This window comes from Enhydra lutris, unplaced genomic scaffold (genome assembly GCF_002288905.1).
Source record: "Enhydra lutris kenyoni isolate GAN:26980312 unplaced genomic scaffold, ASM228890v2 scaffoldscaffold25, whole genome shotgun sequence".
Taxonomy (NCBI): Eukaryota; Metazoa; Chordata; class Mammalia; order Carnivora; family Mustelidae; genus Enhydra; species Enhydra lutris.
The window spans coordinates 17826956-17851812 of record NW_019154109.1 but is presented as its reverse complement, the minus strand read 5'-3'; the positions used below and the strand labels follow the sequence as shown (position 1 = coordinate 17851812).

The 24857-nt window shown below is 44.5% G+C and overlaps 1 protein-coding gene across 1 annotated transcript in view; it reads left to right on the top strand.

Moving 5' to 3' along the window:
- LOC111151119 (usherin) overlaps positions 1 to 24857 on the top strand; it is a 680307-nt gene that overhangs the window by 654308 nt on the left and 1142 nt on the right. Inside the window, exons 64-70 of the mRNA XM_022508904.1 lie at positions 3270 to 3476; positions 6472 to 6710; positions 7661 to 7869; positions 11949 to 12125; positions 12702 to 12785; positions 17098 to 17342; positions 22865 to 23086. Of these exons, the coding sequence (XP_022364612.1) occupies positions 3270 to 3476; positions 6472 to 6710; positions 7661 to 7869; positions 11949 to 12125; positions 12702 to 12785; positions 17098 to 17342; positions 22865 to 23086 (1383 nt within the window). The remainder of the gene's footprint in view (positions 1 to 3269; positions 3477 to 6471; positions 6711 to 7660; positions 7870 to 11948; positions 12126 to 12701; positions 12786 to 17097; positions 17343 to 22864; positions 23087 to 24857) is intronic.

Genomic DNA, 24857 nt, shown 5'->3' with positions numbered 1-24857 from the left:
ATGCCATGGATTAAATCACATTTTGGAAATACGACTCTAGCCTGTAAAAATTCCTCTAAGACAGGAAGGTGTGAGGCTTAGTTTTTATCTGATAACACCAGCATTAAAAAGCCTTGATGGTATTCATAATACTACAACTACATCAAAAACGAAAGCAAAGCAAATGTTCATAATCTGGGGCCAGACCTATACTAAGCACTTTCTATGAGTTATACTTATTTCATTTTTTTTTTCAACATCCCCATACCCCCACTGCTGCTGTCTCCTATTGGTGCTCAGTAATTAACAACTTGCTGAATTTTTATTTTATTACATCTACTTTTATTTTCCTCCTTGTTTTCTTTCCCATCCATTGTGGCCTCTACTAAAACTCTATATGCCCTTTATTTAATTAAATAAGGAGGTCATTCGTCTGAGGTAGCTCTCCTGCTTTAAAGGCCTATATAAACAAACCAAAATCTAAGCTGGTCAGTGGTTCAAGATTACAAAATCACAACCCTAAGAACAGCCCATCTAACACTGCCAGTAGGCTTTGAGCTATAGCAAACCAAATCATTTCCTTCCTTTGCTTCTGCACTTTCCCTGTGGAAGTTTCTCCTCTGGCGTCTGTTGGCAAAGTGCTCCTTACCACTTCCGGTTTGGCGCTGCCCCATTAGAATTGTTTTTTGCTCAAATAAACTAAAAAAAAAAAAAAAATTTAATATGCCTCAATTTACCTCTTAATACCTTAAATCACAGAACAGTGGCCTACTCTTGGCAAAGAACTTGACATTAATATGTATACCTTATTTTGCATCCCTTCCCCAAGAATATTTTCTTTTCAAACTTTGTCACTCTCTGTGTAATAAAAAAATGTTCTCCCCTACATCCTGGAAAGATGTTTGCATTGAAGAGGTTGGTCTAGATGTCCATTGACGGACGGATAAATGGATGTGATATTCATCCAAAAGAACGAATCTTACCATTTGCAATGATGGGGATGGAACTAGAGGGTATTATGCTAAGCAAAATAAGTCAGTCAGAGAAAGACAAATACCATACGATTTCATCCATATGTGGAATTTAAGAAACAGTACAGATGAACATATAGGGAAGGAAGGGAAAATAAAATAAGATGACAACAGAGAAGACAAACCTTAAGAGACTCTTAACTCTAGGAAACAAACAGGGTTGCTGGAAGGGAGGTGGGGGGGGGGTGGGGTGACTGGGTGACGGGCATGAAGGAGGACACGGGATGTAGTGGGCACTGGATTTTATATGCAACTGATGAATCACTAATTTCTACCCCTGAAATGAATAATACACAATCTGTTAACTAAATTAAAATTAAAAATTAAAAAATAAAATAAAATTAGATTACTTTTATGAGAAGATTTTTAGAAGATCTTTGCAAATAAATAATAATTACCTAAATGTAAAAAAAAAAGAGAGGTTGGTTTGGGGCTGACTGAGAAGCCAGGGACTCTCTCATTAGCTCTGAAATCTGACCTCTTCACCAATAACCTCCAAGCCAACTGTCCCTATGCCAAGGCTGACCTTTGCCCCTTCAGAGGGGACGAGAAGAGCAGCTGCAGTCACAGTGTGGTTTCCATGAAACGTTCTCCCGTTGCTAAGACAGTGCGCTGCTCCCTACTTCCCTGTGCCCATGAAAATAAGCACGCCTTCACCGTAGACAGCCTGGACCCCTCTATCCTTGCTGGCTAACTTTCCCGACTCCAGAACTGCCAATATGTGTCTAATGTCCATGATCCTGAGTGTCTTCCTTCTGCGTCCGGCTGGCGTATGGTTTATTGGAAAGAGCAATAAGGGAGTTTATTGGAGAAGAGAATTCTCTTCTCAGCTTTGGTAACTTTTGTCACTACAAGAGTTGACATTTTCTGAGCTTCGATTTTCTCAGGGGTAAAGGGGGCTGAGCACGCACTCTCCAGCCACCCTCCCAAGTTGTGTTGGGAGGACTAAGTCAGATAAGGCCTGTTAAAGGGTTTTGTAAATTGTAGACTTTATACAAATGGGTGTGATTATTACGCACCTGGTGAGAAGAAAGTGTCAGAGCTCTAAAAAAAGGGTAAGTTCTGCTCTGGAGGGAGGTTAGTTGTCTCTTAAAAATGGGGCTTCTGGCAATCCTACCAGCGAGGGACTGGGGAATTGCATTTGACAACAATCTGAGAGCAGTTCAACATCAGAAAGTTTACTCTTCCAAAGGAAACCACTAAGAAAGAAAAAAGGTGTGGAAACACTGATAAAAGTTGGGCCTAAGTACCAAAAATCTTTCTGATGTCTGTTCTCTGGAAGATACTATTGATGCAAAAGTAGAAGAGACAAAAACAGAGCCAAGCTGTTATTGCAGAGTAGTCTACGGTCTGACCCTAAGCTCCTCATAGTTTGAACGTTCTGCATGCTTTTCCAACCCTGCACACCTGGCAGGTACGTACTGTAGAATCAAACAAGTTCTCCAGACTTTAAAGCTCGGGACAAATAATTTATGTATATATATACATAAATTATCTTTCTTGATCAAGATTTATAAATATATATAATGGCAATACAAGATATATATATCCTGAACAAGAAAGATTTCTTGAAGTTAGATTTGCACAACATGAAAGCTTACTAAGGAATACTCCTACTCCTAAACACGCAGACAGTCTTCTTGTATTGCCATTTAGATCTATCATTCTGATTGATCACTGTGTAGTTGGCTGTTATTGGGCCTAATTTAACCCTATACACTCACACATCCATCTACTCTGTCTTTTGTACCTGACATTCTACAAATTACTTACTCATGCAAATGACGACCTAAAGCAACCTTTTAGGATATTCGTGTTTAATTATACAAATGGTCCTTGATAAATAAGATTATACATCCTTCCATATGTTTATTCCCTCCTTGATGAAAGGAAAATTTAATTTTCATGCAGATTTGGTGGGGACAGTGTTTAAGAATTGCTGAGTTTTATGTAGTCTGCAGGTCCATTCAGGTTGCAAAAACTGACAAAATCACTCTGCACTCCACGCAGAGACGAGGAGCTTTTCATTAGGCTTTAATCAGCCTGCTGCACTCTGAAATTAGGGCTCCTAATCGGCCCTCTTTGTGTTCACATGGCCAAAGGCAAAAAAGAGGAAGGACGGGCTCTCCTCTGTGATTACAAAGTTGCAAGATCCAAGTTTATCTCACTCTGTTGTGTTTGGTTGCTTTGGGTTACCAACTTCTCTTTCAGCCTGAAGTTACCTTGCTTTTGAGTGGTCTTACCGATTTCTCTTTGGAGGTCTGGGCAGTGAATTCAGCAGGAAAAGCCCCCAGTCCCTGGACATGGTGTAAAACTGGGCCTGCCCCCCCAGAAGGTCTCAGGGCCCCCACGTTTCATGAAGTCTCTTCCACCCAAGCGTTGGTCAACATCAGCACCCCTGGGAAGCCCAACGGAATCATCAGTCTCTACAGGCTGTTCTCCAACACCAGTGGATCAGAGACAGTGGTGAGTAGCAGAGTACTCTGAACAAAAATCCAGGACTGGTTAATTCTGTAAAAATAGACCATGGCGCCCTGGCCTTTTCTTCTACTTGAGACTTCTTTCTTCCCCATCTGTTCTCCATTACCCGTGATGAACTCAGCACAAAGATCCACTGGAGAGAAATGGTGAGTGTTAGGAAGCATACAGCAGCTATGTAAGTATTCAGGGACAGAAGTGCTAAAGGTGTTAAAGACTCCACAAATGTAAGAAACCTAGGACTATAGTGACAATTAATTTAATTTAATTGGAAAATGCATGTCAAGTATTGATCTACAGTAATGGGTCAACATATGGCCATTGTTGGTGGTGTAAATGTTAATATGAGGAAGAAAAAAATAGAGCAAAGACTATCCTTGGAATCCTCATTCTGGCATGAGCAGATCTCTAAAAACACACTGAAAACTCCATCTTTCTTTTTTGGTGACTTCAAGAAAGTTCCAGCGCTTTAGAGGAGAGCAGAAGAGCTTAGCCAACACAACTCTCGCTCCGCTGTTTGTGCATTGGCACGTTTGGGGTACATGAGGGAGACACACCGGACAGTTTAGAGAAATCATCTTTCACACTGTGTTTTAACGAAGCCGCTGGCTGAAGAGACCCTAATAATGAACTAGACCAGTTCCTACATTATTTATACAAAGAGCCTGACAGCCAGAGGGAGGAAGCATCTTCTCTGTGTATAACACAGAGAAGACTGTAACACTCTCATGTTTCTCGTACATGTAGATTATAACTTTGTTCACACACACAAAACAACCTCATGGACAAGTTGTGGAGATCCTACTATGACATTATAAATTATTTAGAACAATTTGGGGAACAGTTTGGGTCAGTGTGGAGAAATCCTCTGAGGCCAGTGTTCCAGGTATTGAAACACAATTTCAGAAGACAACTTGCAAGGAAGGAAGTCTCGTATTGAATGTTAAAAGAATATTAGCATATTTTCTACAGGGCTTCGTAGTCAATAAATATAGATGATGTAAATACAATCAACCCTTGATTATCCATGGTTATAAAATGATAATATTAATAAACTAAAATAATTTATATTTAGAGTGCATTGTATGCATTTTTTAAATAACAGATAACTCTTCTTAATTACATGTTGCTTATGTGAATGTAAAAATTCGTATTCCAGTTTCTGAACTCTTTTGTTCCAAAGAGTTCTTAATAAAATCACAATGAGATAAAAAAAAAAAAAACATGTTCCAAGTAAACCAAAAAGTTTATAACACAATAAAGATAGTTGAGAAAAGGAATGTATTTCATATATACCAACACCGTTGGGGAAAAGATAGACTTTCAAGCTCTAGCATATACATAAAATATAAAAAACATAACATATACAAATACATAAAATATATTTCACGTCCTTAAATATTCACTCTAACGTGGATCTGAGGGAAATTTCGGCCCAAAAAACACATACAGATAACAATGACAAAGTATGGACCTTCGTGAATATTGACTACAACTATAATTGAAATGCAGATTTTGTTTTTTGAAAAGGCATTATTCTCACGGTCACAGAATTTGATCAGTATTTTGTGACTTTCTGTTGGTGGGAATGCAAGCTGGTGCAGCCATTCTAGAAAACAGTATGGAGGTTCCTTAAAAAGTTAAAAATGGGACTACCCTATGACCCAGCAATTGCACTATTGGTATTTACCCAAACGATACCAAAATACAAAGGGATACATGCATCCGATATTTCTAGCAGCATTATCTAGAATAGCTAAATTATGGAAATAGCTCAAGTTCCATTGACTGATGAATGGACAAAGAACACATCGTGTATATATATACTGTGCAGTTGATTCAGCCTTAAAAAAGAATGAAATCTTGCCATTGGTGATGACATGGCTGGACCTAGAGAGTATTATGCTAAGTGGAATAAGTCAGAGAAAGACAAATACCATATGACTTCACTCATATGTGGAATTTAAAGATTTTATTTACTTATTTGTCAGACAGAGAGAGTGAGAGAGCACACACAAGCAGTGGGAGTGGTAGGTAGAGGGAGAAGCAGGCTCCCTGCTGAGCAGGGAGCCCAATGTAGGATTCGATCCCAGACCCTGGGATCACGACCTGAGCTGAAGGCAGACGGTTCACCAACTGAGCCACCCAGGTGCCCCTCTTTGTGGAATTTAAGAAACAAAAATGATCATAAAAGAAAGGAGGAGAGAGGGAGACGAAGAAAGAGCTTCTTAGTTATAGAGGACAAACTCCCAGAGGGGAGGTGCGGGGGGATACATGAAATAGGTGATGGGGACTAAGGAGTGCGCATCCTATGGTGAGCACAGGGCATTGTATGCAGGTGACCCACTAAATCCTACGCCTGAAACTAATGCTACACTCTATGTTAACTGGAATTTAAATAAAAATCTGAAATAGATATTTTGTGGGGTGCCTGGGTGGTAGAGTTGGTGGCACTTCTGACTTGGTATTGTCTCAGCTCATGATGATGGGGTACTGAGATCAAGCCCCACGGAGAGCTCTGTGCTCAGTGTGGAGTCTGCCTGGGATTCTCTCTCCCTCTCCCTCTGTCCCTCCCGCGGTACACTCTCTCTCTCTCCGTCTCTCTCAATAAATAAATAAATCTTTATATATTTTTTATTTTTATAATTTTTATAATTGTATTTCATATATATACATATATTTTGTATGTTTTATGTCATATTCTATCTACTTTCTATAGGAATAAACACTATTATGCCTTGCGATTTCTATCCTGTTAGGTCTAACTTCTAACTATTATGTCATCACATGTTTTGCGTGATTAAGTTAGGCCTTTCCAAGCAGCCTGGCAATTCCGAGGGCAAGTGCAATGCTAATGGCTCCGGGGCCTCTCCCAGGGCACAGAGCATGGCCCTCCCTTCGCAGGAGCTGAGACGCGTGATCCGCAGGTGTCCGTCGTTGGTGACCGCGGCCGGCCTCACGGAGTGTCCCCGTCTCCCCACAGCTGTCGGAAGGCGCGGCGGCCCAGCAGACCCTTCGCGGCCTGCAGCCCTTCAGCACGTACTGGGTAGGCGTGGAGGCCTGCACCTGCCCCGACTGCTGCAGCAAAGGGCCAACCGCCGAGCTGAAAACTCAGCCTGCTCCGCCCGCGGGACTGTCCTCTCCGCAGATCCAGGCGCTGTCCTCGAGGACAGCTTCGTTCCAGTGGAGCCCGCCCCTGCGCCCCAACGGCGTCATCCAAGGGTAAGGGACCGGACGGGAGGACGGACCAGCTGCAGTGAGGCACGTGCACACGGAGCTGCCCCGTGCGGCCCAGCAGGCCTTGCTTGTTGATCAAACACTACAGCAAAACAGACGAGTCAGTGGATTTGAGCGCAATGTTCCCTGCCAAGTGTTTAAATCACAAAATCAACTAGTTAGAAAGGCAAACGACCAAACTGGTTTTAAGTAAGAAAGATGATGCGGTGCGTTTGCATTCAGTGAAGGAGGCTCCTCCTCGTGGTTCCCTGGAATTACTCCCTGCGTAGGCCTCAGCTGGAACATAGGAAATGGCTGTGGTTAAATCAGAATTTCCTTGATCCAATTTACGATGTCATGAACCGGGGCGCCTGGGTGGCTCCATGGGTTAAGCCCCTGCCTTCAGCTCAGGTCATGATCCCGGGGTCCTGGGATCAAGCCCCACATCTGGCTCTCTGTTTCAGCGGGGAGCCTGCTCCCCCCGCTCTCTCTCTGCCTGCCCCTCTGCCTGCTTGTGATCTCTCTCTCTCTGTCAAATAAATAAATAAAATCTTAAAATGTCATGAGCCCCCGTTTGGAAAAACAAGGTATTTCACTCAAAATCATCTGGACAAAAAGATATTGTTTTGTGTTACTTGGTTGGTTGGTTTTCATTTATTTGTTTAAAAAAAAAAAAGACATTCTCTATTGTCAGCAGAGGAGAACAGTGTTACCACTCTTCTCTGAAAAGAGAGACCAACGAGGATTGCTGGCCGCCGGCGGGACCGCACCCGGGAGCACGTGCGAGTCCGCCGGCTACACCTGCGGCCGGTTTACGCAGAGGGTTGCGGAGACCAGCTTCCCGCAGGTGGGACTCAAAGAGCTGCTGGTTCTGTGAACACAAAATGTGTCCTCACAAAACATATCCCGTTTTCAAAGAAAGTGACACTAACCTTACGTCTGCTTTCTCCTCCTAGCTACGAGCTTCAGCTCTACCAGCCTTGCCCTCCGGATTTAGCCCTGCCGTGTACCCCCGGCCAAGCAGAGACCAAGTACGCAGGGCCGGAGCCCACGGCCCGCCTGGAGGGCCTCCAGCCCTACACCACCTACAGCCTGCGGGTGGTGGCCCACAACGAGGTGGGCAGTGTGGCTTCAGACTGGATCCGCTTCATCACCCAAAGGGAATGTGAGTAGAAATGCTGCCACCATCAGCCAGGAGACACTCGTTGTTGTTTTAAAGATTTTAATTATTTGACAGACAGAAAGGGAGAGCATGTTGGCACCAGGGGGAGCTGCTGGCAGAGGGAGAGGGAGAACAGGCTCCCTGCTGAGCAGCTCCCAGGACCTGAGACCGCAGGCACTTCACCCACTGAGCCACCCCCATGCCCCTGAGATTTTTTTTTTTTTTTTTTTTTTAGTTCTCCACTCCTTTTCTTTTCAAATTACATGGCATAGAATAATCCAGAAAGCATTTCTAGAAAGCAATGAGATATGGCACTGTCAAGAAAAGCAGAACAATTAACTAATAAATTGGGGCCTCCTTACATTTTTATACAATAACTTCTTTTCAGAATTTATAAGGTATATGTGTCTATTGTTTAAAAATGACAGATACAAAAATAGGGTACGTAGTATCTTGATCAGAAGGACATGTGACTCCTGATCTTGGCGTCATGAGTTTGAGCCCTATGTTAGGTGTAGAGATGACTTCAATAAATAAACTTCAAAAAAAAAATAAATACAAAAATACTAAGAATAAAATTAGTAGGGGCGCCTGGGTGGGTCAGTTGTTAAGCGTCTGCCTTCAGCTCAGATCATGATCCCAGGGTCCTGGCGGGCTCCCTGCTCAGCGGGAAGTCTGCTTCTTCCTCTCCCTCTCCCCCTCCTTGTATTCTTTCTCTCACTCTCTCTGTCAAATAAATAAATAAAATATTTTTTAAAAGAATAAGATTAATACTTATAGTCAGAGCCAGTTACATCATATGCAGGGCGCAGTAGAGAGTAAAGTTATGGGGCCCCTTATTCAAAAATCACTAAGACTCTCAAGACCGTGACAACAGAGCGTAAGAGCATTTCATGACTCTTACGTGAGAGGCCCAAGCAGCTGTGCAGTTCCCATACCCGTAAAGCCAGTCCTGCTTATAATCCCACCACCCAGAGGCAACCACATTAGTATTTTGGCATAATTGATTCCTTTAGTCTTTTTCTCATGCAACTTCTATTATGTGGCTGAGATCATACTCTAATGGAAATTTCATAGTCTGCTTTTTATACGTGACATTATTTTATTTGCATTGCCCATGACATTAAAAAAGCTTTAGCCACCAAGTTGAATGGCTTTATAATTTTCCATCCTATAGAATTGGTTGGACATTTTAGTTGTTCTAATATTTTCCTTTATAAGTGTGGTGAGAAATTTCTTTGTGAACCCATCTTTGAACGTCTGATCATCTTCAAATTCAATTTCAATGAATGGAATTTACTGTATCAAATATTTTAATATTTTAAGGCTTTGGATACTTATCACAAATAGGCTTTCCAGCCATATTGTATCAAATTATAATCTCATCTTCAGGGTCTGGCATTGGCATTTCTTAAAAGTAAGAGTTACACATTCACAATAGCCCACTGCCTCATACAAAGACCTTAATGTGACTGGGCGACATGGCAGGATGTTAGCAACACGTCACTCAGAGAGGCTCGGTCCCGGCACTGTTCAGGGAATTTACAGATAACCCTCAGCACAAGCCGATGAAGTCAATGCTATTATCCAAATATACAGAAAAGAAAGCTGAAGCAGGACCGTGGAGCGTACACGACAATTCCAAGATGCCGTTCACGTGGCCCAGAATCTGATCAGAGGCTCTGGAAGCTGCACCAGGAAGTGATCCCAAACCAAGGCCAGAGCTGAAGTGACCTGCCCATTGCCACCCTAGAAAGTGGAACTGTTACTCTAAGTTCACGACCCCCCTGCTCAGCAGCACCCTCAGTTCCACTGTGTTTCCCTGGTCTGCCATAAAGATTTCAGACCTCCTCTACCCTCCTCAAGCCTCCCACATCTTCCCGCCCTTCGCCCGCCCCCCGACCCCGGCCCCGACCCCCACCCACACACACACACTCATCCTATCCTCGACCACCTCTCCTATATCCTCTGCAGAACTCCTTGCCTCTAAATTCACCAGGAAAAGACAGGTCACCAGTCAGAAGTTTGCTCCTTTCGCACCCCAGACCACCACACTCCCCTAAACTGGTTTCATTTCTGTCTGCAACGAGGACAGTGGTCCTTCCACCTGAAAAAATCCCACCTCAGCTTCAAATACAGCCCCTTCGCCGCTGACCGTCCTCCTCTCTGCAACCTTCGGTGTATCCCAGTTGGAGTCACAGCTGTTTCTCTCCCTCACGGCCCCCCTGCTGCCCGCCGCACTCCTCCCTTCACAGCCAAACTTGTCTCAAGAGTGCTTTTCCTGTCTTTGCCCATTATCTTTCCTCCCATTTCCCCCTTTAACCTCTTCCAGACTGATTTTCACCTCATCACTGCATGAAATTCTCTTCTTCAGTTTGCCCTTGACCCCCAGAGTGACAATCGGGGGGACATTTTTCACCATCATGGACTTCTTGGGAACATTCAAGGCAGTGGGAACCTCAATCCTTTTTAAAAAGTATGACCTTCACGGTTGGCAGGTCTGGGTTCAGATCCTGGGTCTCCTACCACTAACTGACATTAAGCAAGTTACTTGGCTCCTCAGAACCTGAAAAATTAGCAACTAATTCTTACTAGGTGGTTTTGAAGATTAAATGAGATAAAACACATCAGGTGCAAAGGGCATAGTGGCTTTTCCCGTTTTCTCAGTCTCCAAATCCATTATTTTTGACGATTTTGGTTGTTTAATTACTCTTTCCTCTGGAAGATCTCTGTGTCCTGCAAGGCAATTAAAGCTCCTATCTTTCTATTTTCATACTATTTGCAAGCCTCCTCTTTATTTATACTGTTACGAAGGAAATCTTCTGAATTAAGTGACAGAAGCCACAAATACAACAGTACATTCCATTGTGATATTGGACAAACTTTGTGTTGGAAAAACAGATATTTAAAGAGGGTTTTGTAGCTCTGATTTTTGTATTTGCAGAAATATTTTTTATGGCTTTATAAAAGTATCTTATTTTGAAAGGTAAGAATCAAAGTTGTCTCGCGGTTTAAACCCCGGGAGGACCAAAGTATAATTATTCCTTATTTTGTTATATTTCCTAGCATCAGCAACAGATGGGTCTAATTTCTAAAGAAAAAAAAAAGGATATCTAATTTATTTACACCACTCCCTTTTTTTCTTTTCTTAAAAGCCAATTTAGTATATAGATGGATCTTAGTGCTGTTACAAATGTATTGATTATTTTGGAGAAAACAAAATCTCGTGAAATAAATCTCTTCTGACTTGACAAGATGATATGGTAACCCTTCATTTGTTTCTGCAAAAATTATTCATTTAAAAGATGAGACTCGGTTATGGATTGTTTTTCCTTTGTTTTAGTAAGGAGCTGAAAAATGGAAAGAGAACATGTACACCAAGTCGCTTCTGTCTCTGATATAATACTTAGGAGACCCGAACTTGATGATATACTAATGTACTATGCTATTGATTGATTAGTCAGGGCAATGAATTATTATAGTAGAATTGCTATTTGCAAGGCTTTTTAACTATCTTAGAAAACAAACTAACGATTCAAGAAAAAGCTTTAAAAATAAATGGGTACCAAAAGGACATAATTCACCATCTAAGCAGTTTCGTTTGGAGAAAAAAAAAAATATATTAACTTCATCTAGTCCTTGGGGCTTTGCAGCAATAAATATTGATTCGATATGAAAAATAGCAATCTGCTGTAGTTAATAGTGTTAAGGATACTTTACCCGTTGAAAGAGGGAAAATGCAACAAAATATGAGCTCCAGGGCTATGTTGGTAAGCACAACCATTGTATGTTAATAGTTTTATTTCATAAAACACTGCTCTCCATTGATTTTTTTTTTTTTTCTGGAAAGCAGGTGCAACGTTGCTGAGAAAGCATTTCACACGTGTTCACATTGGCGAAACCCCCCATGCCAGGTTTTTAAAAAAAAAAAAAAAAAAAAAAAACACTGAGAAAAATATGAAGGGTTCCAGCAATCCAATTTAGGGGTGAGGGGGGCCATATTAAAAAAAAAAAAAGACCTATATATACACACATGTACTCCAAGGTAACCATTTTTATAACATACAACTTTCTCCCCACAGTGCCCCAGTACCGAGCCCCGTTTTCGGTGCAGAGCAATTTGTCTCTGGTGCGTGTGGACTGGAGCGGCTCTTTCTCGCTGAACGGCCCGCTGAAGGAGTTCGTGGTGACCGACAGAGGCCAGCGTGTGTATAGCGGGCTCGACACCACCCTCTATCTACCCAGGACGGCGGACAAAAGTTAGTTTCTGACTCCCGTTCCATAGTGCGTCAGGACCTCTGGGTCCCCGCTTGACGGTCCTTCTGGAAGGTGACCAGAGAAGGGGAAGGGACAGAGGGAGAAGCAGACTCACTGCCGAGCAGGGAGCCCCATGTGGAACTCGATCCTGTGACTCCAGGATCATGACCTGAGCCAAAACAGTCACTTAACCAACTGAGCCACCCAGGCACCCCGACACCTGTACCTTTTGGAAAGAACAGGTTTAGACCATGTACAGAACAAGATACACCGTGTATTATCCTTTACTCTTCTGATTCTTCTTTTGGGGTTTTTTTGTTGTTGTTGTTCTGTTTTGTTTTGCTGTATAAGCTCTAAGCTTCTTCAGTTCTGTTATTTATAAATATATACTATTATTACACTGATGATAAGCTATTTTTCTTGGCAATTTTAATATTAGAAATAAGTTTGCCTATTAGATACAACCGCACAACTTGTGCTGGAAAACTGTTTTCAGACTTTCCTGTGCTGTGAGACGCTGCCCTTCAACATCGCCCTTTGTAGGTGTTGAATGACCGAGGCATGTACCTTTTCTCCAGCCTTCTTTTTCCAGGTCATCTGCACCACAGATGAAGGAAGCGTTAAAACGCCTGTGGTCCAATACGATACCTCTACCGGATTTGGTAAATGTTTAACTCCTATTATATTTAGTATAGAGCGTATTCATTTTCTAAAGAAACAAGCATATGTTCGTTTCTACATACTTGTGCTAATATATTAGCATAGACTATATGGAAGGAACTGTGTTAAGTATTATAAGAAATATTTTTAAAGGTTCTTATGGAAATTACATCAGGCAAGGAGTTAGGACATGTGGTACTCTTAAAATATCAAGTCATTGAATTATATACACAGAGAGATATAACTAAATTCTCTTTTATACACAAATCCTGTCGGTTAAGAGCTAAACGACTGTGTTTACCAAAAAAGTGCTTTATAGAGGAAGTCAGAGAAAAGAGAGCAGAGGAAGAGAGAAAATACTCTAATGCCAGTGTTGTGTTGATCATAGAGATAATATTGCAGATTCAGAGCCTAAAATGGTGAATTGGAGAGATTTCTCTCTTGTATTCTCTGTAAAAGATTATGATTGATTGTTATTACCAAGTAATTTAGCTGAAGAGATGAAATTGTAATTTTTATGGAGCATCTTTTAAATTGAGTTCTACCTCAATCTTTGAATCTAACGTGTAATACTTTACAGTTTCAAAGGGCGAGTTAGAGAAATGCCAAGTCTTTTCCATTAGAACAGAACTGGGACTGATACCTTATTTTAAATTCCAGTAACTAATGTCATATCAAATTTGTACGCAAGTATAGTTAGGATTTTTTAATACAAATGTCCAAAAATTCTGAAACATAGATAAACATATATATTGTTATCAAGGATAATTTCAATCACTAAATATATATATATATATATATATATATATAATTCTTTGATTCCAGATTTAACATGTCTGGATGCCATGTACAATTTTGTACAATACCTAACACAATTCCACATAGTCTATCTCATTTCGTTTCATAGCTGTTGTGGATTAGGGTAGACTTTATTTGGTTTTTGGGTTTTGGGTTTTTTTAGAGAGGATGAGAGGTGGGGGGAGGGGGAAAGAGAGAATCTTACACAGGCTCCATATCCAACTCGGGGCTTGATCTCATGATCTCAGGACCCTAAGATCATGAACTGAAATCTAAATCATGAACTGAATCTAAATCAAGAGTCAGATGTTTAACCCACTGAGCCACCCAGGGCCTCTATTTGGTATTCTTTTAGCAACTCCTGTGTTTCCACAGTGGAGTAGACCGATGGAGGCCTAAGGGACACCAGAACTTACCCAAGAATGCCCACAAGCTCATTGCTAAGATGAGAATTGGAACATGGTTTCTGTGCTGATCCCCTGGTCCCGTCCTTTTTCTTGAGCAGCTGTTCTCAAATTTAAGTGTGCATAAGAGTCATCTCCATGTGCTTGTGTATTTATTACATGGTTTCCCAGGCCCCTGGCAGAGATCCAGAGTCAGCAGGGCCCAAGAATCTGATCTTTCAACAAGCCCTGCCCATAGCATTGTGTGTCAACTATAATCAGATTTTAAAAATCAAAAAGCAAACAAAATAAACAAGCCCCACCCAATGATTCCGATACAGAGGACCCGGATGAAGAGTTGAGCAAAACCCCATAACCTAGATTGAGCCCCCTTGGAATCCAGCCCGTCCAGTCTCCGAGGTCGGGGGCGAGTACGCCTTCCCTGGGGCGGACAGTCCCCGGGCAGGGACCTCCTCTGACACCACTGGGGTTTTTCTCTGAAGTCGTGTCAGCCACTGCGGTTCCTACCCTGACCCTGAAGCTCCCATGTGATGGGTGGGGTCCCTTGAAATCAAAGGGACTTTGAAAAGAAAACTGAGAAGGGATAAAAACACACCATCCAGATTTTTTTTTAAATTTTTTTAAATTTTTTACTTTGTTTTTAATTTGTTTTTAAATTTTTAACATATACATCATCCCGATTTTAAGCTCTCCCTAAAAGAGCGGAAGCCTGTATTCGGTTCTTGAATACAAGCAGAGGTTTCCATGGGTGAGAGAAGAAACACCGAGGACAGTGAGAAGTTATGAAAAAATTCCAAGATGTATTGTCCAACTAATACCCATAGTCAGCCTTAATTTTGTGATGTAACTTTTTAAAAATGTTCCTGTTCCCTTCCCTGAGGCAGCCTTGAAGCGCCAAAGTGTGGCCATCCTCACTTCCCTCCTCCTGTTCTGAGGGCTGTTTGCTTTCTGTGGCTTCCCTCAGGCAGGTTGCCCTACATTCCCTGTGTCCTCCCAAGCAAGGGGCCCACTGGGCCCATCAGATCTGTTTCTGGCGTTCCAGCCCCGTGCCACACAGAGGAAATTCAGCTCTTCCCACAGACAACCAAGGTTGTTGGTTTTTGTTTTGTTTTAAATTCAAACCACACACATTGATTCCTAATTAGGGGAATTCCTATCTGCTGGAACTTGGCAGAGCTTCGACTCTTTACTTCTGAGATGGTGGAGCGGAGCGACCTCTATAAGCACAGAACTATGGGAAGTCCAGTTAGGATTAGCCAAGTCATGCAGCTCCTCTTAGGAAGCTCGAAATTCAATCTCAGTCACCTTCTTTCTCTCTCTCTTAAACCTCCTCACCCCGATTCTGAAGCCCTCCCCTTCCCTTCCACTGAAAGTGTGGGTGTCAAGTGTCTAACAGCCACCCCCACCGCTCCGTCCTTGAGGAGCTGCAAAGGGGGAGTCAGTGCCAATAGCGGGGAGGCCCTGGCCACTGCGTCTGTTCACCCTTCCTGCTCTGGGCCACAGGCACCTGCGCTGGAGCAGCAGCTCTGGCTCCCAGCCCCCCGTGCCAAGCCTGCAGGCCTGCTGCTGCGTCCATGGGCTTCTGAGCCCGCCCTGTGACCCCAGTCAAGGGTTTGCTCCTTGGGGTACATCAAACTGAGCACATTCAGAGGAAGTGTTGAAAGCAAAAAACTTATTTGTTACAAGTAAGGAGACAGGGAGAAAGCTCTCTCCCCCCGAGGTTCGTACAGGGAGCTTTGACTCAGTGCATTAGGGGTGGGTGCGGGGGCGCGGGGGTGGGGGGGCCGGGGGCTTACAGAGGCACTTCTGGTTCAGTTGGTCATGGCTCGCACATCGACATGCTAGGGCCAAAACCGTATGTTCAAAACACGGCAGAAAACTCCACCCTTAGGAAGAGATCCCAGTGTTATAATGAGCTAAAAACGACTTTGGGACAACTCCGGGGGGCGCCTGTCTGCACTGGAGCTCCTCCAGGCCTGTTCCAACGGGCTCACTCAAGGCGCTCTCGGGCGAAACACCTGCTCGGCTGTTCCCTGGGCTGGAACCATTCGTTCTGCAAAACAAAACACATTTCTCCCCAGCTCTTGTCCCTTCCCCTTCTCCCTTCTGCTGAGAGGGTGCAGCCCTCTTCTTCAAGTGACTTCCCATGACATCCCAGCCAACGGCCCCAGCAAGTGGCTGGGCTGGAGATGATCTCTGAGCCCCGCTTGGGCTCCTGCCCCGTTTGCTTGACGGCACTGCGTTCTGCCGCCCTGCAGGGAGCCCCGTGAGCCTCTCTCCTGTCTGCCCTGGCTCATTCCAGCTTTCTGCACACCCACAGACGTGAGAGCTATGGGCCCAGCACAGGGTAAATAGTTGCTCATTGAACATGAGCTGCTGTGATTAGCCTCGTATGCAAAGAATCACATCGACCGAACTCAAAACACTTGAACAGAAATCGAGAGTAAGTGGTCCCATGGCCGAAGGGTTTCTTTCCAGGGGAAGCTCTCTGAGGGTAGTTGAGTGATGACTCCCACAGCCTTTGCTGTGTCACGGAGAGTCCAGGGTGTGGGAAATCGGAACACAACATGTTGGCAAGCACAGACTGTCAACATCACAATAGAAAACGGGACCAGGGGTTTCTAATCCAGTTTGGATCAAACATCCCAGGACCATGAAGTGAGGGGCAGGGATCTCCTCAGCTTTGACGGGATGTGTCCAGAAGGTTCTCTGCGGTGACAGTGGTAAAGTTGGGCCGTGGCGAGAGTCCACTGCCCAAGGAAAGGCTTTGCGCTCAGGGCACATGACTGTGAGGTAGGAGCTCCTCAAGGTTACTTTGGTGACCCCTCCTTAGGATCCCCTCACCCTCCTTCCCCTGTCTTTCCCAGGAAGCGTGCAAAGGCAGCAGTGATTTCCATCCCAAGCTGTGTGTGTCCCAGAGGTCCCCCGAGGGCTATAAGCATCTCCCTGCCACACATGGCACCATTTTCCCAGCCCAAACACAAGTACAGACAAGCACCGTTAGACAAACTGCTTTAAACTCCTTTCCAATTTACTATCAAGCATCGGGGCAAGGGATCACGAAACTGCCTTCTGAAATAACATTTCCCTTTCCCGTCCCTGGGTTTCGCAGGCCTGGTTCTGACGACTCCTGGAGAAAAGAGAGGATCGGGGAGCAAAAGCACCGAGTTCTATAGCGAGTTATGGTTCATCGTGTTAATGGCGATGCTGGGCTTGATCCTGCTGGCCATTTTTCTGTCTCTGATACTACAAAGAAAAATCCACAAAGAACCATATATCAGAGAGAGGCCTCCCTTAGTGCCTATTCAGAAGAGAATGTCTCCGCTGAGTGTCTATCCACCGGGGGAAACCCACATGGTAGGTCTCCGATCCCGGGCCCCGTTTCCCTATCACTGGGCTGGAATACCTGCTGTTATGTAGAGGGAAATATTTCCGGAGTCATGGTAACAAGGGACTAGAAGACAGTTATGTTTGATAAAATACAGGGTCCGAAAAAGGCTAATAGAGACCTTATGGAAGAGACCACCAGAGAGCTTTCTCGTCCCTTCCTCCATGCGAAGACACAGCAAGAAGACAGGAAGACGCCTGTCTGTGAACCAGGAAGCAGGCACCTACCAGACACTCCATTGGCCGCCATCTTGAACTTGGACTTCCCAGCCTCCAGAACCTGAGAAATAATTTCTGTTGTTTATACACTAGCCAGTCTATGGGATTCTGTTAGAGCAGCTCAAAGGGACAAAGATACTTGGGAAGTTTTTGTGTTTTTTTTCAAAGATTTTATTTATTTATTTGACAGAGATCACAAGTAGGCAGAGAGGCAGGCAGAGAGACAAAAGGGGGAAGCAGACTCCCTGCTGAGCAAGGAGCCTGATGCAGGACTCCATCCCAGGACCCTGGGATCATCACCTGAGCCAAAGGCAGAGGCTTAACCCACTGAGCCACCCAGGCACCCCACCTGGGAGGTTTTTAAAAAAGCCATTGCTTGGGTCTTATCCCAGCAACTCTGATTCCATTGCTTTCAGGTGGGGCCTGGGGATTCGCATTCTTTTGTTAAACTCCAAAAGCTATTCTCTGGTGCAACCAGGAGTGACTGTTTCTGCTCTAACACTGTAAATCAGAGGATGGTGGAGAAGAGCTACATATCGAAATCACCCGGGGAACTTACATGTTATTTAACTGTGCAACTTGGGTTGGGGGCTAACAAAAAAAGGGGGATCTAGGGAGAAACTAAATTGCAGGCAGTGCTCAGTTTGTCCCTGGCCTCTGACACCCGGGCCACTGGGGGTGAGTGACTTTTCATAGCTCCCAACCACCCGCTCCCAAGATAGGAGGTCAGGCAAAGGTTTGAGGGTGAGGCCACACGTGTGATAGTGCGGGCAGATCCTGGCCCAGAGCACTGGACGACAGGGTAAAAGGTGTTTGGAACTGAAGTTGCACTCTGGTGTGGGGCTGGGTCTATCTGGAGGAGGAAAGGCTACAAATTCTAATTCCTACCAGGTGCCAGTCCTTTCCAAGCCGTGCATCCAAAGGGCTACATCTGCCTGAGAAATCTCCTTTCACCCAGTTTGCGAAAAAGTTGAGCTCATGGCCAGCCTGTGCAGCTAAAACTCTGATTACCACTTCCACCGTGGGGGGGGAGTTCTTCCACAATAAGCAGTTCTGAGACACGAGCTGGGTGTCCTACGATTCAACTCAGTTCTGACTCTACTGAGAGATGGTGTCAGATTTTACAAATCAAGGGTTCAGTTCACCAAGACTATCCCCGCCCCTCAACTTTAGACACCAGTCACAAGTCCAGGCTGCCATCGGGCTTCTGACAGACCAGCTACAGACTGGAATTCCCAATCACCCCTCCTTGGGTTCAATTGGTTTGCAAGAACAGCTCACAGAACTCAGAGAAACATTTTACTTACTGGATTATTAGTTTATTACAAAAGGATAGAACTCAGGAAGAGCCAGATGGAAGAGCTGTGTAGGGCGTGGGGGTGGGGGAGGGATGCTGCGGGGCTTCCTCACCCTCTGATCTCGCCACTCCCAGCACCTCCACGGTTCACCAACCCAGAAGCTCTTACACCCCAGCAATGGAGGCTTTATCACTTAGGTGTGATTGATCGGGTCATTGGCTACTAGCTGCTAATTCAACCTCCAGTCTCTCTCCCCTCCCTAGAGGTGGAGTTGGGAGTATGATGAGTGAGAACTGAAATTCCCAATGCTCTAATCACAGAGTTGGTTCTCCTGACAACCAGCCTTAGGTGGGTCCAAAAGTCACTCATTAACATAACAAAAGACACCTTGTGGCTCTCCTCACTTAAGAAATTCCAAGGGGACCAAATATATATTTATTATAAATCATAGTATCACAGCAGCACCAAAATTAAGCACAGAAGCCGGGTCAAACCAGTTGAGTTGCAACACTTTAAAAAATAGAAATGAGTGAATCACCTGCCATCCAGATCTCTTCACCTTCCACGACCTGGCAACAAACAGTGGTTAAGGCTCTGACAAAGCCATACCATGCCCAAATAGTGGAAGTGTGGGCACAAAGACTGTCATCCCTCTGAGACCATGGTTTGTGTCTAGCCATGGGACAGTGTCTTGGTGGGGGAGAAGCCAAGACAACATCCCCATCATCTGGTCCTCAGCACTCACCAAACCTACCTCCTCCCACTCTTTGCTCTCTAAGTCTCCTTCCTCGCTGAGCACATCAAGCTCCTCCCCCTGGGCCATTGCTCCTGCTCTTCTCTCTGGTGGCTTCCACTCTCACTTCATGCAGGTCCCTGCACAAATGTCACCTTCCCTTCCTTGTGAAATTAAATTTCCTAACTTCCTAGTCTACTTCCATTGTGCCATCACCACAAGATAACCATAGCAGATTCTCAAAGAGAATGTGAGCTCCCCAAGGGCAGGGATTTTGTGGGTCATTTACTGTTGTACCCCAATACCCAGAACAGTGCCTGGCATATAATAGATATTCCACAAATATTTGTGAAGTGAATGAATATTGAATGCCCAACTCAGACCACTGGCCATGTGCTACTATTCAGTGTATGTTCATTAGAAGATTCTCACTGAAGAGCAGATACTTTACAGTTTTCCCTTGCTGAAGAGGAACTCTCTGAGGAAGCCATGTTCTTAGATGAAAGAAGCACCACCACTTCTGGAGTTCAGAAATACATGGAAGAGCCCAGAAGACCTGAGATCTCTCTAGCCTGAGGAGACCAGCTAAATCAAGCCTGGGCCATAGGGGGCGCATGGAGAACGTGGAAGAGAAACTCTGGAGCTCTGCTGGGTTCCTCTACTCTGTCATGTGAGGTGTGCTTCCAGAAAACTTCCCCACATTCCATTGTTGTAACTCCTTTCAGAGATCAAATCTCCTGTTTCTTGACCCAAACCCTACAGGCAGGCACTTCTTCCTCATTACCCTTCCCGAGGACGAATCCAGTTTTGTCCACTTGGCTAACTGAGGGATCAAGAAGCAACCACATCATTCAGCGGGAAGTTACTCTGGATGGTGCCATTGCTTACGGTTCTCATGAGTCTCGTCAAGCTTTGTTTCATCAAAGTGTGGCCCATGAACTGTCAGCATCAGCATCACGTAGAAGCAGGACCTGAGGCTCTGAGAAGGAAACAAAAGGATCTGCTACTTCAACCAGCACCCTGGAAGCCAGATGCTCAGTAAAGCCTGAGAATAGCCATAAATGAGCTAAAAATAAAATACGTAGAATATAATTCCTGTAAGGGGTTTGTATAGTCTTGTAACCAATGAAAACAGGTTGGGGGGATTCCATGATTCCACTTATATGAGGGATCTAAAATAGCCAGATTCATGGAAGCAAAATATGGTGGGTGCCAAGGTGGGGAGAGGGAAATGGGGAATTGCTTATTAGCAGGTTTTATAAAGGTTCAGTTCTGCAGGATGACGACATCCTAGAGATCTGCCGTACACATTGTCCCTGTAGATAACGATACTATATTGCCAGTCTGCTAAGAGAGTAGATCTCATGTTAACTGTATTTATCATGAAAATATTTAAAAACATGGAAAAACAAAACAAAACAGGTGGGGGCTGCTGATTAGCGCTTTTAGTCCCTGCAAAACAAGGCCAAGCTGCCTCTGGGACTAGACCTGGACTTCAACTGGGATGAGCAGACCAAAGAATTGAGACACCCTCTTCCCATATACTCCTCGCCACTGGGGAGAAGCAGAGTGGCTCCCAATGGGTTAACTTTTGCTCATTGGCCAAGAGAGGTGTGAGGAGGGAAAGGGCTGGTGGGGACTGGCAGGTCCCCACATTCGCTCATCTTCAATATTGAGAGTGTCAGTCACACGTCCTGGAGGGTTAGCAGGAGTGAAATCTGGAGTGTCCCAGAACCCTGGGCAGTATTCTGGAACCTACTGAAATATCCTAAATTAATCCTACCCAGGTAATAACATGCACTTGCAAACCTTCTTCTGATGCTTTAAAAAAAACATTGAAAGTAAACCGTTCTCACAAAGTTGGAGGAATATTAGTGAAAGTTAGTCAAACAGAGGAGAGTAAAATTTGCGTTAGTAGAGCAAAATAAAGAGCCATTGTTGGTGTCCCTGAGCTCCAGAAACAATGGCTAAGATTCTGAATGGGACCAGGCGGGAATCCCCTGCTCAGTGTTTCAGACTGACGTTCTTTTCACTTGGGGAGGTGGGTGAGAGCTATCCCTGCAACACACACACACACACCCCTGAGATGCCTCTCAGAATGATTGTGCTATCATTGGAGAAACAAAGAATTTGTTTTATGGTCATTTTGTTTGTTCCAGACACTAACTGATGCCTCCCCATTTGTTCTCAGTTTGACTCTGTGGCCGATATATCTGATGTGTCAAGCAATGTGACCCTAAAAAGTTACACCATGCACTTTGAGGTACCTCCGTGTGCTGCATGAACGCATGATCTTCTGCGTGATGTGTTGACTGCACAATGGAAAGCAGGAACATTCCACTGGACGAGCTAAATCAAACCTCAGACGTTTACAGTAGCTCGGTTCTCTTAGAGCATTTTCTGGGTTCTGACCATGTAGTGCCTTTGTCTTTCTGATGTTAATACCAGACCTGATTTATTTTGAAGGCTGAATCTTACAACAAATAGAACAATATGAATGAGAACAGAGGGCGGGAAGAGTCCATTTCCTACACAAATCCAGAAATTTTGAAATATAACACAACCGTGCTCACTTGGCAACCAGGAGAGACCCTTTTTTTTTTAACTTTTTAATAATTTTTTTAAAAGATTTTATTTATTTATTTGACAGAGAGAGAGATCACAAGTAGGCAGAGAGGCAGGGGGAAGCAGGCTCCCTGCTGAGCAGAGAGCCCAACGTGGAGCTCGATCCCAGGACCCTGAGATCATGACCCGAGCCGAAGGCAGTGGCTTAACCCACTGAGCAACCCAGGTGCCCCTTTTATTTTTTTAGAAACATATAATGTATTATTAGCCCCAGGGGTACAGGAGAGACCATTATTAACGTTGCTCTGGGAAAACATTGATCTCAAGACACAGGCTCTGTGGTGACATGTCTCATGAAGGGATTACTTTGTACACCCAACCTCTATCTCCTTCACCCACAACTTTGCAAAGCAGAAGCTCTTATCTACGGGGAACAACAGCCAGAGCACTAGGGCATGAACTCTCCAGGTGCTAAGAACACTGGGTGTCTAACATGACTATTGCTTCATCATCTCACCCTTACCAAGAAACCAGGGGCCACAGTATTCCAGATAACCTAAATTCTGCAGTAGGATATGGTGTGTTCCTTCACTGACAATGTGTGACACACAATTTTCTGTTGTATTTCAAGCCCATTTTCTTGAGACTCTAATTACCAACAGCGACTTTCTTTTCAGGGGTTAGCTAACACCAGAATCCCCCGGTCTGGGACACCCATCAGCATTAGGAGCAACCAGAGCATATCCGTCCTCAGGATCCCAAGTCAGAGCCGAAGAAGCCGCACCTATTCCCAAGGCTCCCTCCACCGCAGCGTCAGCCAGCTCATGGACATTCAAGACAAGAGGGTCTTGATTGATGACTCACTGTGGGAAACCATCATGGGCCACGACAGTGGACTGGTGAGTTGATTTCCTTATCCAGAGCCTTTTTTTTTTTTTTAAGATTTTATTTATTTGTCAGAGAGAGAGAGCAAGCGAGCACACAAGCAGGGGGAACAGCAGACAAAGCAGATGGAGGGAGAAACAGGCTCCCTGCTGACCAAGGAGCTTGATGTGGGACTGGATCCCACGATGCTGAGATCGTTACCTGAGCCGAAGGCACATGCCCAAGTGACCGACCTATCCAGGCATCCCAAGAGCCTTTTTTTTAAAAGATGTATTTATTTATTTGAGAGGGGGCAGGGAGAGAGCGTTTACGAGTGGGGGGACGGGCAGAGAGAGACTATCCAGCAGACGCCCCACGGAGCGCAGAACCCAATGTGGGGCTTAGTCTCATGACACTGAGGCCAGGACCTGAGCTGAAAACAAGAGTCTGACGCCTCACCGACTGAGCCACCCGGGACCCTCCTTATCCAGAGCCTTTGATCCGCCACCCAAAAGGTATCGGTAAAGAGATGTCCTGGAGCTTTCTGTCCCTCACAGACTGTTGCCTCCCAGCACTCTGCAAGGGAAGAGACAGGCGGACGGTGATTGGGAACACTGGAATTGGTCTAAAAAAAAAAAAAAAAACAAACAAAAAAGCAAAAGAAGTGCATCACCTTCTTCCTTCTGGTTTGTGGTTAGAGGATAAAGAGCAGTTCTGGGGCACCTGGGTGGCTCAGTGGGTTAAGCCTCTGCCTTCGGCTCAGGTCATGATCTTGGGGTCCTAGGATCAAGCCCAGCATTGGACTCTCTGCTCAGCAAGGAGCCTGCTCCCCGCCCTCTCTCTGCCTGCCTCTCTGCCTACTTGTGATCTCTCTGTCAAATAAATAAATAAAATCTTTAAAAAAAAAAAAAAAAGAAAAGAAAGAGCAGTTCTTTTGATAGGCTCAATGGCTCTTTTCCAAGAAACTCAGAAAGTCATGATAAATAAGACATTGCTGTGTATGAACTTCAGCCTTCATGATTTCAGTCCAGTGGATACATATAATTGACCCTTTGAAAGTTAACCCCATTATTATCTAATATTTGTTTAAGTCCCTAGTGGCTGAAATAGATAAAATCCTAGAGTTTTTACCAACCATCAAACTTCTGCCTGTACCTTCTGTCCAAGTACCTGGACTTCTTCTTTTTTTTTTTTTTTTTTTTTTTTAGATTTTATTTATTTGACAGAGATCACAAGCAGGCAGAGAGGCAGGCAGAGAGAGAGAGGGGGAAGCAGGCTCCCCACTGAGCAGAGAGCCCGATGTGGGGCTCGATCCCAGAACCCTGGGATCATGACCTGAGCCGAAGGCAGAGGCTTTAACCCATTGAGCCACCCAGGCGCCCCAGTACCTGGAGCACCCGTTCCTTTGGGGCGGTGAGCCGGTAGAGCAGCCCACTAAGACCGCAGCTCCTCTGCATGCTTCTCGGAGGCAGAACTCGTCACCTCCGTATCTTTCAAGCATCTGCTTCTGCTTCTGGACCCTTGCACTCCTCTCGGTTCTCATTTTTCCTTCACTGAAAGGTCGAGGTTTTCCATGAAGACTTTCTTAACTAACCGCAAGGAATACAGCAGATTTCCTAGCTCCAGGTTCCAGTCATAGGGAAAAATAGAATAAAATGCGCCGTTCTCTTTGACTGGTTCAGGACGATGTTTTACGATACGCATTTTGAAGTTATGGGCCTGCTTGACGTTGTGATGGCTCTTGAATTCCGGGATTCCATTCTAGATCTGAAGTTTCTAAATGGAGGAATAATTACATTAGGTTGA